Source organism: Xyrauchen texanus, chromosome 29 (genome assembly GCF_025860055.1).
Source record: "Xyrauchen texanus isolate HMW12.3.18 chromosome 29, RBS_HiC_50CHRs, whole genome shotgun sequence".
Classification (NCBI taxonomy): domain Eukaryota; kingdom Metazoa; phylum Chordata; class Actinopteri; order Cypriniformes; family Catostomidae; genus Xyrauchen; species Xyrauchen texanus.
Window position 1 is genome coordinate 1058991 of NC_068304.1, and position 17316 is coordinate 1076306.

At 39.2% G+C, this 17316-nt stretch overlaps 1 protein-coding gene across 4 annotated transcripts in view; it reads left to right on the top strand.

The window, feature by feature from the left end:
* pik3c2g (phosphatidylinositol-4-phosphate 3-kinase catalytic subunit type 2 gamma) overlaps window positions 1-17316 on the top strand; it is an 81278-nt gene that overhangs the window by 34730 nt on the left and 29232 nt on the right. For all 4 annotated transcript variants that reach the window (XR_007968029.1, XM_052097393.1, XM_052097391.1 and 1 more), the window contains 3 exons: window positions 2350-2483; window positions 2574-2762; window positions 3918-4011. Coding sequence is in view for 3 of the 4 variants with exons in the window: in XM_052097393.1 (XP_051953353.1) it covers window positions 2350-2483; window positions 2574-2762; window positions 3918-4011 (417 nt within the window). In the remaining variant the exon portion in view is untranslated. The remainder of the gene's footprint in view (window positions 1-2349; window positions 2484-2573; window positions 2763-3917; window positions 4012-17316) is intronic.

The window sequence follows — 17316 nt, forward strand, 5'->3', positions numbered from 1 at the left end:
CTCTTGGATTATATTTTTTGGGTAATATAATCTGATATGAAATTTGTGTATTTTTGCATTGTGATGCACTTGATAGACAAAACCCTACCAAAGACATACTGTAGTGACACGTGGTTATATAGGGTATCCGCGGGTCCTTAAAAAGTCTTAAAAGTACTTTTTAAAATTGAAGGCCTTAAAAGTCTTAAATATCTTAAATAAATTACTAGACCTCTTAAATTTGCTGAGGTCTTACATTTTGGTGCGTGAATAGAGGAGACGCTTAAAACAGCAGAATCTGCACAAGTCAAAATCATATTTCTCTCTCTCACTCACTCCACTCACTCCACTCACTCCACTCACTCACTCCACTCACTCACTCACTCACTCACTCACTCACTCACTCACTCACTCACTCACTCACTCACTCACTCACTCACTCACTCACTCACTCACTCACTCACTCACTCACTCACTCACTCACTCACTCACCTCACTCACCTCACTCACTCACTCACCACTCACTCACTCACCACTCCACTCACTCACTCACTCACTCCACTCACTCACTCACTCCACTCACTCACTCACTCACTCACTCACTCACTCACTCACTCACTCACTCACTCACTCACTCACCCACTCACTCCACTCACTCACTCACTCACTCACTCACCACTCCACTCACTCCACTCACTCACTCACTCACTCACTCACTCACTCACTCACTCACTCCACTCACTCACTCACTCACTCCACTCACTCACTCACTCACTCACTCACTCACTCACTCACTCACTCACTCACCACTCACTCACTCACTCACTCACTCACTCACTCACTCCACTCACTCACTCCACTCACTCACTCAGTCACTCACTCACTCACTCCACTCACTCACTCCACTCACTCACTCAGTCACTCACTCACTCACTCACTCACTCACTCCACTCACTCACTCACTCACTCACTCTCTCTCTGGCATTTAGCAGCTGACAGTTGCGTTTAGTGTGAGCGCATGCAGGGAAGCGCATTTTACTGAATTTACGATGTTACACATGTATAAACCTTCATAAACCCGTTAATACGAAATTCAAATGGCATTATTTTGTGTCATCTTTGACAATAATTGTAAGGCTAACAGAACTACTCCGCTGCAGAGTTACACCTGTTATATCTCTCATCTCCATCTCGCTAGATTTAGGGCTGCCAACGCAATTGACACTGTTCTCACGCAGTAAAAACGTCGCGGAGCAAAGAGGACACTAAGCACACTGACAGACAAGTCCGAGCAGCCTGCGTGATGCTGCCAGTTATTCTGACCAATCAGGGGGAAAGCAGCAGCACAGCAGCACAGCGTCTTTCCCGCTCTTTCACCATTTAACCGCTACATTTACGATACATCTCGTCAACTTTAGACTTTATAATAAAGTAATGAGTTTTTATTTGAGATGTTTCACAAAAAAATTCAAATAGTCATCACTTACTTACTTTTACTCATGGTTTTTGCCACCATTTCAGTGTTTGACTTCAGCGGTGATGTTGCCAGCACACTGTTCTAATGTGTCATGTGTTGCTGGAAAGCAAGAGACTAAAGAGAAGGGTCACAATACAGGCTACATGCTTTCTTAATGAATTCATTTAGAGATTTAATCTTGCATTAACCTTTTAACACAAATGCACAATATAATATTTAAAAAGAAACATGTCCAGAGACATTCAAGCAGCTTCAGTGGTTTTGTATTTACCAGCTAATGAATTCATGTGTTTATTTACTGCGAAAGTGGATTTAAATTAAACTTTGAAATTTCATTCCTTCGAACCTTCAGATACCCTGTTATATAACACAAATAGTGATCATTCAATAAGTCAGTGTATTTCTAGCCACCTGACTAGTATAAAAGACATCCGCCTCTCTTCTGAAAAACACTCAGACCTGCTGATCTTATATCAGGCTGTTTAGAATTAAATAAGTGACACAATTAGGTGGGGATCAATAAACTGAACAATTTACTGAAGTTTCCTGATTAAAACGTAATCAAAAAAGTAACTGTAATCTAAGTATTTTAAAAAGCAATTTAATCTAACTACAAGTAATTGATTTTTGGAATCTATTTAAATAATCCGGATTGCATCAGTGGCAAGGGAGGCAGTGCTTCCTTAAAGAATGAACTATAGAAATCAAATATGACATGTGAGCTTGGATGTGTTTTGTGTTTATGGCACCATTCGGAGTAAATTCTAGAGACTGTTATGTGTGGAAATCCCAGAAATACTCTATTAGCATAAATGAAAGACATTACATAATGTATAAATACTGAGTTTTAAATGACACAAATAAATGGATAACTTAAATGTTGTTGTTTGAAGATTGATTTCCCAGAATCAGGCCAGTGGCGGTACGAGCGAGCGGTCGCTGTGTCTGGATCAGTGCTGGAGTGGACACCATGTGAAGAGCTTCAGAGGAGAATAAGAGATGTGTGTCAGAAACACTGCCTGATGCTGTCAGTATGAGATAAAACACACATTGTGTTTGAAGAATGCTGGAGAAGATGTGGACATTAATGTCAATTCCTCTGTTCAATGTTCTGCAGCATGACTGAGAATGAAAAAGCCTTCCTTTGGAGTAAACGACACATCTGCAATAAGGAGAACTCATACCTGCACTTGGTCCTGGGCAGTGCTCCGCAGTGGCGGCCGCAGAATTTACCAGAAATATATTCCATCCTAGAGCGCTGGATCCCCCTCAGCACTGAAGAAGCCCTGTTCCTTTTGAGTCACGAGTTTGTTTACAGCATTTTTACTACATTATTTTCTGTTCGTTTTGCAGAAGTATTCAATCACATTTTCCCTCAGTCTTTGAGATATGGACCGGCTTGGCTCATCGTTCATGTGTGATTTTGGTTGTTAAATAGTGTCAGATTTTCATGTGGATTGAGCTTCAGCAGATCTAGTGTTCATTTGGTGTTGTCCTGAAAGATTAACTTTCTTGCTTAAGTTTTGCTCTGGATTTTGTTGTGAAAGTTGTTTCATGGTCTCATTAGCAATAGTTCATCCCATGTTACAATCTGGTCACTTTTTTTCAACCCCACGAAGGTTGATCCATGAACTGTTGTGCCCTTAATGAAGACACTAAACCTTGTCTTTGTCCAGCGGAGGTGTAGACCATGTAACATTAGATTCCACAGGTTTATGTTGATGTCGAGCCTGTGCACCAGTGTACTGATAAATAAACACTACACACAAATACAATTAAAGAGTGTCCCGAGGAAGTGTTCAATGCAAGTTAAGCTCATGCAACAGCATTTGTGGCATAATATTGAATACCATAAAAAACATTTTGAACTAGTCCCTTGATTATTTAAACACACACACACACACACACACACACACACACACACACACACACACACACACACACACACACACACACACACACACAGGAAGGCATTGGAAGTGATTTGGGCCTGTCTATACACATGAAAATACACATAAATAGTATAGCCACAAGGTATAAACATTACACATGTTAACATGATTTTGTTGTGATGAAAATTGCTTTTTAACTTTATTAGTGTTATAGCCAATTAACACTAATTCTGTTACCATGACGACACAATGCCATTACCCGAAGTGATTTTATCACACTAGAATCATGTGGCTCCACTTCTGAAACAGTATGTATTTGAACAGTTATGGACTGGATTCACTTCCATTATACAATTGCTGTCAATCAAGCTCCACTTGTATTGAACCTGAAATATTCCTTTAACTGTGGGACATTAGGTATTTCAATCATTTACATTGTTGATTGTGTTAGATCAAATAAGTTTTCTGCAAACAATATATTTGAGTTTTTTTTCTGTTAAGAATGTTTTCTGACATTAATACTACTGTATTATGTGTTCTAAGGGAACATGATTTGTTCTTTTTTCCAGTTTTCATGATGAGTATGTGCGTTCAGTGGCTGTGCAGCACTTTGAGCAACTCTGTGACTCCCAGCTCGAGGAATATCTGCCGCAGCTGGTGCAGGTGACAATGACAAACACATCATAATCACTACTGCTGTATTCCATCACATACTATCCTCATTCATTCATTCATTTTTCTTAATTGCTAACACACTAAAACTGATTCAATTGACCCTGTAGCTAAAACCATTACTCCAGATGTGGTTATTTTAACAACAGTAAACCGTATTGAAAGAAAAACAGTGAGCAGCAATATAGATGATACCGGCATCTTTTGTATAAAACACTGCAGAAAACAAAGTGAATTCAACTTCATGTGTCTGGCATGACTCTAAGCCCGGTTTGTGACAGGACAAATTATTTAGTTTCTAGAGTGCCTTTAGACTAGAAACTTTTTTTTTTTTTATCTGTCTTACTACAGTGGGCACAGGCTCACTAAAACTGGATGGTAGACAATTGGAAAAAAATTGCTCTGTATGATGAATCTTGATTTCTGCTGCAACATGCAGATGGTAGCCCCACTGCAGCATCAGCTTTCTGATTTTGGCTGACAGAAGTGGATCCTGACGTGATCTTCTGCTGTTGTAACCCATCTGCCTCAATGTTCAGCGTGTCGTCATGGTTCCCACGCTTCCTGGAAAATCTGGACTTTTGAAATGCAGTTTTCAAGGAAAATTAGAAATATACCTAAATGTCTTGTAAAATAATAATTTGTCCTGGAAAATATTTCAGTGTAATAAAACGGTTTGACTGTGTTGCTAGCAAGGTTTCCGTTACATGTGCATTTGAAGTCATTCGTTTTCATACACTTAGGGTGAAGTCATTAAAACTCATTTTTTAACCACTCCACAGATTTCATTTTAGCAAACTATAGTTTTGGCGAGTCGTTTAGGACATCTACTTCGTCAATGAGATGAATAATTTTTCCAACAATTTTTACAGACAGATCGTTTCACTTTTAATTGAATCACTAAGGTCACTGCGCCTTTTAGGAGTTTGGAAAATTCCAGAAAATGACGTCAATCCTTTAGACAATTAGCCAATTAGCTTCTGATAGGAGGTGTACTGAATTGGAGGTTTACCTGTGGATGTTTGTTAAGGTATCTTCAAATTCAGTGCCTCTTTGCTTGACATCATGGGGAAATCTAAAGAAATCAGCCAAGACCTCAGAAAGGAAATTGTGGACCTCCACAAGTCTGGTTCATTCTTTGGAGCAATTTCCAAATGCCTGAATGTACCACGTTCATCTGTACAAACAATAGTACGCAAGTATAAACACTATGTTGACTGCACAGCCATCATACCGCTCAGGAAGGAGATGCATTCTGTCTCCTAGAGATGAACATAGTTTCAATCCCAGAACAACAGCAAAGGACCTTGTGAAGATACTGGAGGAAACAGGTGGATAAGTATCTATATCCACAGCAAAACGAGTTCTATATCAACATAACCTGAAAGGCTGCTCAGCAAGGAAGAAGCCACTGCTGAAACTGCCATAAAAAAAACAGACTACAGTTTGCAAGTGCACATGGGGACAAAGATCTTACATTTTGGAAAAATGTCCTCTGATCTGATGAAACTAAAATGTATTGTTTGGCCATAATGACCATCGTTATGTTTGGAGGAAAAAGGGTGAGGCTTGCAAGCCCAAGATCAGCATCCCAACCGTGAAGCATGAGGGTGCAGCATCATGTTGTGGGGGTTCACAAAATAGATGACATCATGAGGAAGGAAAATTATGTGGATATATTGAAGCAACATCTCAAGACATCAGCCAGTCTGTTAAAGCTTGGTCACAAATGGGTCTTCCAAATGGACAATGACCCCAAGCATACCTCCAAAGTTGTGTCAAAATGGCTTAAGGACAACAAAGTCAAGATATTGGGGTGGCCATCATAAAGCCCTGACCTCAGTCCCATAGAAAATGTGTGGACAGAACTAAAAAATTGTGTGCGACATGCAAGGAGGCCTACAAACCTGAATCAGTTACACCAGTCCTGTCTGGAGGAATGGGACAATTTCAGCAAATTATTGGGAGAAGCTTGTGGAAGAATACCCAAAACATTTGACTCAAGTTAAACAATTTAAAGGCAATGCTACCAAATACTAACAAAGTGTATTCTTCTGACCCACTGGGAATGAATGAAATAAAGAAAAGCTGAAATAAATCATTCTCTCTATTATTATTCTGACATTTCACATTCTTAAAATAAAGCAGTGATCCTAACTGACCTAAGACAGGGAATGTTTTCTACGATTAAATGTCAGGAATTGTGATAAACTGAGAGAACTGACTTCAACTGTACAAAAACATGGGACTCGGAATAATACATTTATTCCGTCAAATACACAAATTTTTATCATTTTGTCACTGCGGGCAGCTGCGCATTGTGAAACAACATCAACAGTTAAGGGCACTTGCACCTTCGTGATTGATTACAACAGCATCCAATCATGTGCTTGTCAACCGCGGTCCAACCGTGGCAGATTGCTTGATTGGTGACAGCTACGGCCAATTGCATGCTTGGCTTCAGCAGCGCCTGCACAGTGGAGGTGAAAGCGGAATTCGTGAAACTTCTCATTCATAAACAAACTGAATGACCTTATAAATGTACCGTCCGAATGAATGAGAGGGTCATGTTGTTAATTTACTTCAGAATCAGCTTGTGAATCTTGTTCATCATTGAGAGAAACAGGCGGAAGAGCTATTAATGCGTAAAAATGACAGATGTTGCTGATGAGCTTTTACATGAATCATGTAAGTGCTGCCTAATACAATGAAGTCTATGAAGTGATGCGTCAGCGCAACCTCGGCTCCAACTTCATTTTTGCCTCACAAATGATTTCATTGAGCATACAAAGCTACAATAACTATTTTAAAACTGTCCACATTTATGAAGAGATAATTGATTTTAATAAAATATGACCTTATCGTTTCGGAGTATCTCGAGACCCCAGTAATTGAACTACAGTAATTACATTCACCAAAAAAACAAACCCGCTAAGACCTAAACATAAACCAGTCCTCTTTTTACTAGGCTATTATTGTTGTCTTTTTTGTTAAAAGTCATAAATACTTAAATAATGTAGTAAAATTATACAACACATCTGCTTTGTTCTTATAATGCAGGGGTACTCAAGTTCAGATGCCAAGGGGGCCACATTTAAACCACATAAAATGTGAAGGGCCACAAATTAGAACTTGCATCGTAAGATTTTATTTATGACAATATTTACCGTTTTACTTATTTAGAAATGCAGTTTATTACCTGTCTTGCTAGTCTTTGTCTTATTTAAAGTAATACTGAACATGAAAAAAAAAATCTGGAACAAAAAAGTGGAATAACAATTGTCTTGCAATATTAAAGCAAAAAATGAGAAATGTATGAGGAAAATCAAAATACAGGCTACTTTCTAAGCCCTGATAAAAAGTAGTCCTTGTTCCTAGTGGGAATTCTGAGTCTGAATTCTTTTTACCAGTGATTTCAGGTCAGCCTGTTGCTCACTGGTAGCTGCTCTAAGACAGTCTGTCAAATGTCTGTCAGTTAAACGTGAACGTTGCTTTGACTTTATTATTCCCATTGCAGAGAAAGCACTTTCACACACATATGTAGATCCAAAGCAGGTCAAGATTTTTAAAGCACACTGACTTAATGCAGGGAATGTGTCTTTCAGAACACACTTGGTCCAGAATGTGTCAATGCTCTCTTCTTTATGTCTCTCTTTAAAGATGGTGTTGTGCTGCAGCTCTATGAGTTGCTCCTCAAACGCTGCCCTTTCCACGCTGAAGGGTTCTGACATGACTGCGACAGACGTAGCCTGTATGTCACAAGCAAATGGATTTTCTGTGAATGCCAGTACAGGTGTGAAGGATTTAACGTCCGCAAATCGGGAGGAAAACTCGTCTTTTAGCTCCCTGAGATATAAACAGTAAGCACTGGGTGAAAATGAGCCAGGTTCTGTCACTTGTGACTGCAGAACAGAAAAGTGAGTGAAATTTCTTTCCTGAAGTTGTTGCGTGAACAAGTCAATTTTCGCTTCAAATGCAGCCACATCGTTCAGCATCATCGGAAGAATCTTTTGTTTACCTTGAAGCTTACGATTGAGTGCATTTAAATGTCGCATAACATCAGTCAGAAAAGCTGCATTGTGCATGAATGTGTCATCTTCGAGGGCTGCCAGTAAATCATGTCGGCCCTTCTCTTTCAAAAATATGAGCACAACTGGAAGTAATTCCATGAAGCGATCAAGGACATTTCCACGACTAAGCCATCTGACCTCCGCGTGCATTGCCAAGTCAGGGTATGCGCTTTCAAACTCTGCGACCAAGGAACGGAACTGTCTGTGTTTCAGAGCATGTGCAAGAATAAAATTGACTGTTCGTGTCACTGTGTCCATTGCCATTTTGAGCTCTCCACGTTTGAGCTTGCTGCACAGTTGCTCCTGATGCAGAATGCAGTGGTATGAGAAGAAGGCTGGTATTTCAGAATCTTTTCTAAGTAAAGCGATTAATCCCTTTTCCTTCCCAACCATTGATGGGGCACCATCAGTAGTCACAGAAACAAGCTTTTTCAAATTTATGTTTTTGCCTGGACCATGAAAAAATTCATCAGTGCGGAGTGAATATCCTCTCCACGGGTTTGGCCTTTCAATGGGAGCAAGGTCAACATTTCCTCGACAAATTTCTCCCCTTTAAGAAAACGCACCCACACTGCTAGCTGTGCAACATCTGTGCTGTCAGTAGATTCATCCAGTGCTAAACTGAAGTACTCTGAACTTTCAATGTCTGTTAGCAACTGTGAAAAGAGATCGTCTGAAATCAATTCTACTCGTCTGGTCACTGTTGAATCAGACAACTGCAGCTTTGAGATTTGCCTGATGATGTCTTCCTTGTTCTTAAAATCCGAAAACAGTGATTCTGCACAGTCCATAAATGTATTTTTGAGAAATTCTCCCTCTGTAGCAGGCCTCTTTGCTTTTGCAATATTCCAAGCAATTCTGAATGAGGCCTCGGTAATATTGTCAGCACTTTTAACAATGCCGCGGAACATGCATCTCTGGGCATTAAAACCAGCTAGCAATGTCTGTACCTTTTGACTCCTGACTGAGCTGCTATGTGGATATGCAACGCTGAAATCGGAATGAAGCTGCTCATGGTGGCGTTACAAATTAGCTCGTTTTAATACAGCAATTGTTTTTTGACAAATGAGACACATTGGTTTGCCACCTATGTCCGCAAAGGCGAATTCCATTTGCCAATCAGGGTTGAAAACTCTGTTTTCATCGTCAACCTTCCTTTTCTTTGAAGCCATCGATATCTAATGTACAGTACGAACACACAAGATACAGTATGTTCACAAGGTTTAGTTGACTGATGGGGTTTCGCTATGATTCATCGCCGACGAATAAGCTCTCTTAATTTTCGCGGCATCCGTTATAGCACCACAACCTTAAAGGTGCATACCCAGTTTTCTCACGATTTTTGTTATAGCCTTCATGAGCAGATGTTGAGGGCCATTAAATATATATTATCTTTATATTTTAACATTTAACATTTATTGATTATGCCTATAATATATCTATAGGCCTAGCCTACATCAAATGTTCAATTATTTATTAAATGTTTTCTTACATGTTTTTGTACTCAGGGTCACTTTACAAAGTTATTATTCTTAGCCTACTACTAATACCCACTATTAGCCCAGTACATCTAACTTTTAAAGGAATACTCCACCGTTTTTTGAATTTGGGGTTATTCACCGTCTCCCCTACAAATGCATTTTTGTCTCAGTGCATGCATTGTCTGGCAGCGCGCCGCTAGCTTAGCTTAGCATAATTCATGGAATCCTATTGTCGGGTAGCATGTCAGTAAAAGTGACAAAAAATAAAAATACTTCTTTTGGCCTGCTTATTCACAACGAGTACAAATAGCAATGCAGATCAAGCACAGGCGAAGCACTGATAGGCTACTTGGACGCATAGATATCATGCAACACCTGAAATAAAGCTTGCCACAAAGAACCGGCAAAAGTAATGATTATGCATGAAACATTTGAATTGTTTATCAATAAACTTGTTCTATGTCAGTGGCTGCAAAGATAAAGTTGACGATGCAGCGCATATAGAAATGCACACTTCATATGAATTAGCAAGCAGAGAGTAGGTCATTTCTTTTAGTTTTTAATTGTTTTGTTTAAAAGTAGATATTTAAAGATTTCTATAGATGACAAGTAGTTTATACGCTGAGTTTCAGATAATTTATGAGACACGTTCCAGTTCACGCGCTGACGCCTCCATGTCCTGATATTGTCTACTATTAGTTTCTTCTTATTTATTAATCCAGGCAAATTTGTTGATGAAACATTGATTAAAATGAAGATAAAATTTATACAAAACGAAATCTTCAAGCAAAAATGACATTCGAAGATCACTAATAATTATTTGATTATTATTCGAAAATCGCACCCCTCCACCACATGCACGCGCAAATGCATGTATAGGACACACACCAGAGCATGTGAGCAAAGCGGAGCGGTGCGACGCTTATAAGTTAAAAAACTTAAACTTATAAATGTTGTTTTTTAATATCATCTATGTTGATTATATGAAAAGGGAACCCATGAGATGAGTAAAATAGGATCATAAGGTGACCAATATATCGGAGAAAATTTGGAATGGGTCAGACATCATTTTGACTAAAGTTTTGTTTTGGAGAAAGCGAATTTCTTTTTGTATACATTGTATCTTAATTTTAGTCAATGTTTCATCAACAAATTATCCAAAGCGTCTGCGGTATACATGTAGGCTATAGCTACCTACATATATGTCACACGGTCTAATATTTGCGCAACCTTTGAGCTCAAATTATAAAAAAAATGCATTCATTTTTTGCATGACGCGGGCCATAAAATGAATGCCGACGGGCCGGATGCGGCCCGCGGGCCGCCTGTTGAGTACCTCTGTTATAATGCTTAAACACAATAAAGTCTCTTGGCAGATTTCAGTCGTGAACATCTCAAAATGATTCACTGACTCACTCATAGCACATAAGATGCTCATTTGTCGCCACCTAGAGGCATCTCCAGAAGTGGTCACTAAACTAGTCAATTAATGAAACTGAACAAATTTGAAAAACCACACCAAAATACCTTTTATTTTTTGCAGCTAATGCTGCACAATTGTGCAGATAATTTTCTATACTTGAATCATTATGATAACTTAAGTTGGTGCTTTTAGCTTCTTCTTTCAAAATTGTTTTCAAAACCCCGGAAAACATTTGTGGATCAGAGAAACTTTTTCTGATTTAAATTTTTTTTTATTCATATAGATGACAAAGAAAAGCAAAACAAATATATACAGAATCAACATTTAACCCCCCACTATTACCCCTCCCAATCCCCAACCCCACTCTGATCCTCAACATCACTGTTGTCACACATGAATTAAATAAAATGATAATCACACACATTTAAAACTAAACTTCTCTTTCCACTGCCCCTATCCGAGAGCACTCCAAAAAGCCAAATTGCAGCCCCATTTCCCATCAAACGAATCCTAATTCCCCACCTTTCTAAACAACGCTTCCTCGAAAGCCACCACAAAATGTTGAACCAAATTTTCAAAGGATCTCAACACTCCACTCTCATATATGTCGCTGAGTGTATTAACCTCCCTCACAATCCACTCTGACCAGCAGAATGGGGATTATTAATACATAATTTAGGGTTCAGCCATATGCTCGAGGCAACATTTAAATAAACCTCCGAATTAAACACACTGGACACATTTTCTCGTACCGCAAATGTGAGATAACTGGGTGTAACTTAACCTCTCCAATTAGTTTGATAGGAAGGCTTTGCAGTGGCGAAATAGGAGCAAGAACTTCCTGTTCAATACAAAACCGGTGAGGGGCTCTCTCAAGTGGAAGCAAGCAATGAGCCAAATGTCTGAGACCAAAAGCATAATAATAAAACAAAATTTTGGGTAGGTCTAGCCCACCTTTGTCAGTCAACCTATGCAATTGACTGAAATATAATCTGGGACGTTTACCATTCCAAATGAAGGACTTCACTGTGCTATCAAATTGCTTGAAATAAGAGAGGGGCACTTCTATAGGGAGAGAATGTTGCAGGTAGTTGAATTTTGGAATACAATTTATTTGAATAACATTAACCTTCTCAATCATAGATAAATGTAATGAAGCCCACCTGCCCACATCGTTCAAAAAACTTTTTATTAAAGGATCAAAATTAACTAACTAAATCACACACATTTTCTGGGAATAAAATACCCTAATATTAATGCCCTGTTTGGGCCACTGAAAGGCACCCGGCTGGAAAAAACAGTTACCGGGCAGTACGCTGTCAGAGACAAAGCTTCGGATTTAGACCAATTAAATCTGTATCCTGAGAACTTAGAAAAGGAATTAATAATTCTGTGGTGGCAAGGCATGCATCTAATGGGGTCGGAGATGAATAATAAAATATAATCTGTGTAAAGCCATACCTCCACCACCACCCCCTGAAAAATGATCCTCCTTTCTTATTGTGGCTGCTAATGATTCCAGGGAAAGACAGAACAATAATGGAAAAAAAGAGGGCAACCCTTCCGGGTGCCCCTATCCTTAGTAAAATAATCTGAAATTAATCAATTTGTTTGTACCGGCGTTACTTAATCCAACCAATAAAAGTATTCCCGAACCTTTTCGGCATCAAGTGAGATGGCAGCGACCAGAGTCTGATCATTCGCCACTGACCACATGATATTGATGAAACGATTAATGTTATCAGAAAAGCTATGGCCCCGAATAAACCCCAACTGATCTATATGATGTCATAACTTAAACGGTTAGTCAACATTTTTGACAGTATTTTGCTCTATTTTGTCTAGCTGGATCAGGAAAATTGGACTAATTATTTCACTCGCTTGGATCTTTGTCCTTTTTAAGAATCAGTTCTGGTCTTGCGTCATGGCTGGCAGAAGCTTTCCATTCTTTAATGATTCATGAGAGCGGTAAGGCTTGTCACCTGGTTTTCAGGCCACAATTCCATATAAACTTCTAGCAAAATTGGAGCCAATTCTGTAGCATAAGATCTAAAAGAAATTCAGCGGCAAAGCCGTCTGGCCCTGGAGCCATGCCTGTAGGCAAGGCCTTAATCAAGAGAATTTTTTTGCTCAGCCATCAGTTTAGGAAGTTCTAATGGTTCCACAAAGTTTCTAATATCTTCATCAGTAGACAAAGACGTGGACCTATAAAGATCAAGATAGAATTCTTTAAAAGCATTATTAATGTCAATGGCTGAGATAAATATTTCACCACCAACAGATTTCATTGAGGGAATGGTAGAAAAAGACTCTCTGTTTTATATATCTAGCCAAAAGCTTCCCTGCTTTGTCCCCCGACCCAAAGTATGACTGTCTTGCCCTAAATAGCCAAAACTAATTCCACGCCAAAATAGTATTAAATCTGTATTTCAGTCGGGTCAATTCTTTGAGGCCATCAGACTACATTCAGTGCTTCAGCTCTGCCTCGCCACTTTTAATATTCCCTTCCAACTCCATGAGTTCTTGAACTTCGTATTTTTTGGTGAATGAGGCATAATTAATGATCTGACCCCTAAGAACCACCTTAAGTGCCTCCCAAGCAACGCCCAGCCTTTAACACATGTTGGAATTCAGGATTTTGCAGAAGGTATACATTAAAGCGCCAACAATATGATTTCCTTTTATCCATATATGGCAACACCTCTAAACTCACCAGGGCATGATCTGAGACTAAAATATTTCAAGTTGAGCAGTCAACGACAGATTAAATGAGAGACTTGGATATATAAAAAAATATTTTCTATAGTAAATCTGATGGACTGATGAAAAAATATATATATTGTCCTTACCAGATGGGTTCAAAAGTCTCCAAATATCTTTAAGACCAAGATTTTTACACATCCTGTGAAGCGTCAATGTTGCTGTAGGGGGCTTACACACTTTTGCTTCACTATGATCAGGGAGGGAGTCCATCAATAGATTAAAGTCTCCTCCCAATATTATATCATGAGGGGTGCCAGCGGCTTGCAACATCACTTCATAATATATAATAAAGCCCTTATCATCAACGTTAGGTGCGTAATTATTAGCCTAAATAAGACTTTGCCCCTGAATTTCTGCTAAAACAATAATGAGACTTCCCAATTTATCTTTAATCTGTTTGAGATATTTGAATTGTAGATATGTACTTATCAATGTTATGACTCCTTTGCTCTTACTAAAGAAAACATGTCCACCCTAGATCTTCCCAAATTTATCAGAAAGATGCGTTTCTTGATCATATTTCTTACGTTTAAGAAAATAAATAGCCTTCCTTTTTTATGGGGTGCCCCAACCCATTCACATTACACGTGGAGAGAGACAATTCACTCATATTAACATTTGAGATTTTGACATGGAGTAAATAGATTGTGTCAAAGCTAAATTTTAAATACAGCAATCAACCCCCAAAATTCCCCCCGAACTAAACAAACAGAAAAAGAATGTGTGCATTAACCTTTTACGGCCATCCTTAGCATCTATCTTTAATTTGTCCGGGAACATCAATTCAAAAGTGACGTTCCATTCATGTAAGAGTTTCTTGCATTCCTTGAATCGATCACGTTTCTCTCTTGTCGAATTTGCAAAGTCTGGGAACAATAAAATGCTGTGGTTCTTCCAAAAAGATGGAAGGTGGCTCAGCGGTTAAGGCTCTGGGTTACTGACCGAAAGGTCGGGGGTTCAAGCCCCAGCTTGATACCACTGTTGGGCCCTTGAGCAAGGCCCTTGACCCTATCTGCTCCCAGGGTGCTGTTTCATGGCTGACGCTGCGCTCTGACCCCAGCTTAGTTGGGATATGCAAAAACAACTGCATTTCATTGGCTCTGTGCCTGTACTCTGCACAATGACAATAAAGTTGAATCTTAATCTTAAGAAAGCCTTCCTTTACTCCTCATGTAACACGAGATCTTTATCGGATGATTTCAGAAATTTTATCAGAATTGATCTGGGCCTGTCTCTCTCAGCGGATTGCCAAGCCAGAAACCTGGGAGCTCGCTCGATTTCCAAATTATGGCCTGTTATGTTGAGCAGACTCAAAGAGCCCTTCCAGAAATTTCACCATATTCTGATCCTCTTCAGCCTCAGGAATTCCAACAATGCAGACGTCATTCCGCCGGCCAACTTCCACCAGACATGATCCAAATCCATCTTAGTCACTAGCGGATTAGCAGATTATTCCTTCTCTGATGACTCCAGATAATCAACCCTTTTCTTGCATCCCCCACTTTTGTAACCATCTCAGTGAATTTAGTAGCAGTGATTGATGTTTTACAGCAAGATCCTCCAAGTCCGCAAAAACCTTCGTCAGCATTGCCGACATGTTCAATATTTCTAATTCAAATTGACTCCCGGGCTCGGGGCCTGCTGCTCTCCAGAGCACAAGGAGTTTGAATTCTTTGACATATTGTCTTCCTAGAACAGTTATGGAACAGAGTTTATCGAATCTCACTTGTTTATGACATTAATAGTGTTAAAAGTAGCAAAGTGCACAGAGCTCGCAGTTCACACTTCCGAACCTCGCATGGCATCCATGTTCCTCCCATTTTTATTTTATTTTACTTTTTTGACCCTCCTAAGTTTGCATTTCTGTGAGTTATAAACTTTAGACAATGATGACAGTTGGACCACATTTAAAAAATAAATAAGTACAAAATTCATACTTGGTCGGTAGAGTGGTGAATCGGCCTTAATACTTCAGGGTCTGAATTCATTTTCAAAAATTCAACGATCAGAGTCAGCCTATACCGCGGTTACCACACGGAGTATGCAGAAAATACTGAATCTAATCGTAAAAATGGCATTGGCTATAAAACGCAGAATGTCATGAAATATGACATATTTGGAAGAAAATTAATGTTTGAATGTGCAATTAATCAAATTGAAATTGTAATATGTCCTAGTGTGATAATTAAACTAAAAAAGTATCTGATTTAATTGAATAAATAAATAATCTGCAAGTGAAACACGCTTCAAAATGAATGTGTAGAGATGGCTGCTCATACACTGTGTAGAGTATCCAGGTCAGGTTTGGGGAATGTACAATTAATTTTAAATGATCGTAATCAATGATTAATCATACGGTTTGAACTAGATAACAATACATACAAAAACGCCCCAAAAAGGGCTTATATAGTCCAAGAGTCTGCTTCAAATATATATAGATAATTAAACACAACGAATTATAATTAATTAGGAATATACATTATATGCAGACAGGCTATATTAATTTTAATAACACCTTAATGGAATTGACCCGTAGGCTACCGCAATCAGTCAGTTCGTCCAGCGAACCGCTTTGCTAAATACTCTTGATCAATTCTCTTGAAGGTTTATTCTTAGTTATAAGCCTACTCATCAAAGCACGTTAACTTACTTTGATAATATCAGCTCGTAGCTTAAGATCGCACATTAAAGAGGCTTTGTTTTATGACCAAAAACACAGACAATCAAGCATATAATTGGGTTTAATACAAGGAACTAGGATATATCACTACACTTAACAAACAAACATTTAACATAGAATGAACATAAAATAAACAAAGTAGACACAGTAAGGGAAAATGAAGAATTATTAGAAGTATGGCAAACTTATTTCAACAATTAACCCTTTGGAACCAGCACGGAAATTACACACTGTAACGCATTTGAATTTCAATGAAATAATACTTGCACAATGGACCTTTGTGTGTCTGAGCAAGACTGCGTGTATGTCGTGTCCTCGTGGCGTCCTTGAGATGGCTTTCTTTCGGTGTTTCCAGGGCGTGTGTTGTTCGCGGAAAGTTCGAAGCGTCTTAGAGGGTTACTGTTGAAGAGTCGACGGGTGTTCCGGAGGGTTGCAGAGCGTTCAGGGGAGTCCGAGGGAGGGGAAGAGAGAGAGTTGAAATGTTGTTCCAAAGGGGTCCAGAAGAACGGGGAAAGGGTGCAGAAGAGAAGAGATGCCGGGGAAGCGAAGATGCAAAAGAGTTTAAATGTTCAGCAGAAGAGAGATTGAAGAGTGGGAGAGTCCGGGGGAGCGAAGGGAGCCGGGGAGAGAGAGAGAGTTTCAATGCCGGACCTGACTTTTAAAGGTAGGGAGGTCACACCTCCCTTGGGAGGACTGACCCAATGAGATTTTGGGCGCGAGATGATTCCTTTGTCCCGTCAAGACTCATTTGCATGTCGTTTGCCTGATTTATGACCGGTCCGGCTTTTGCTTGAATAACTCAAAAGATGGTAAAACCTAGCAGAATACCTTTCTAATGTACCTTATATTTATATTCAGCTAGGACAAGTCGTAAGGTTT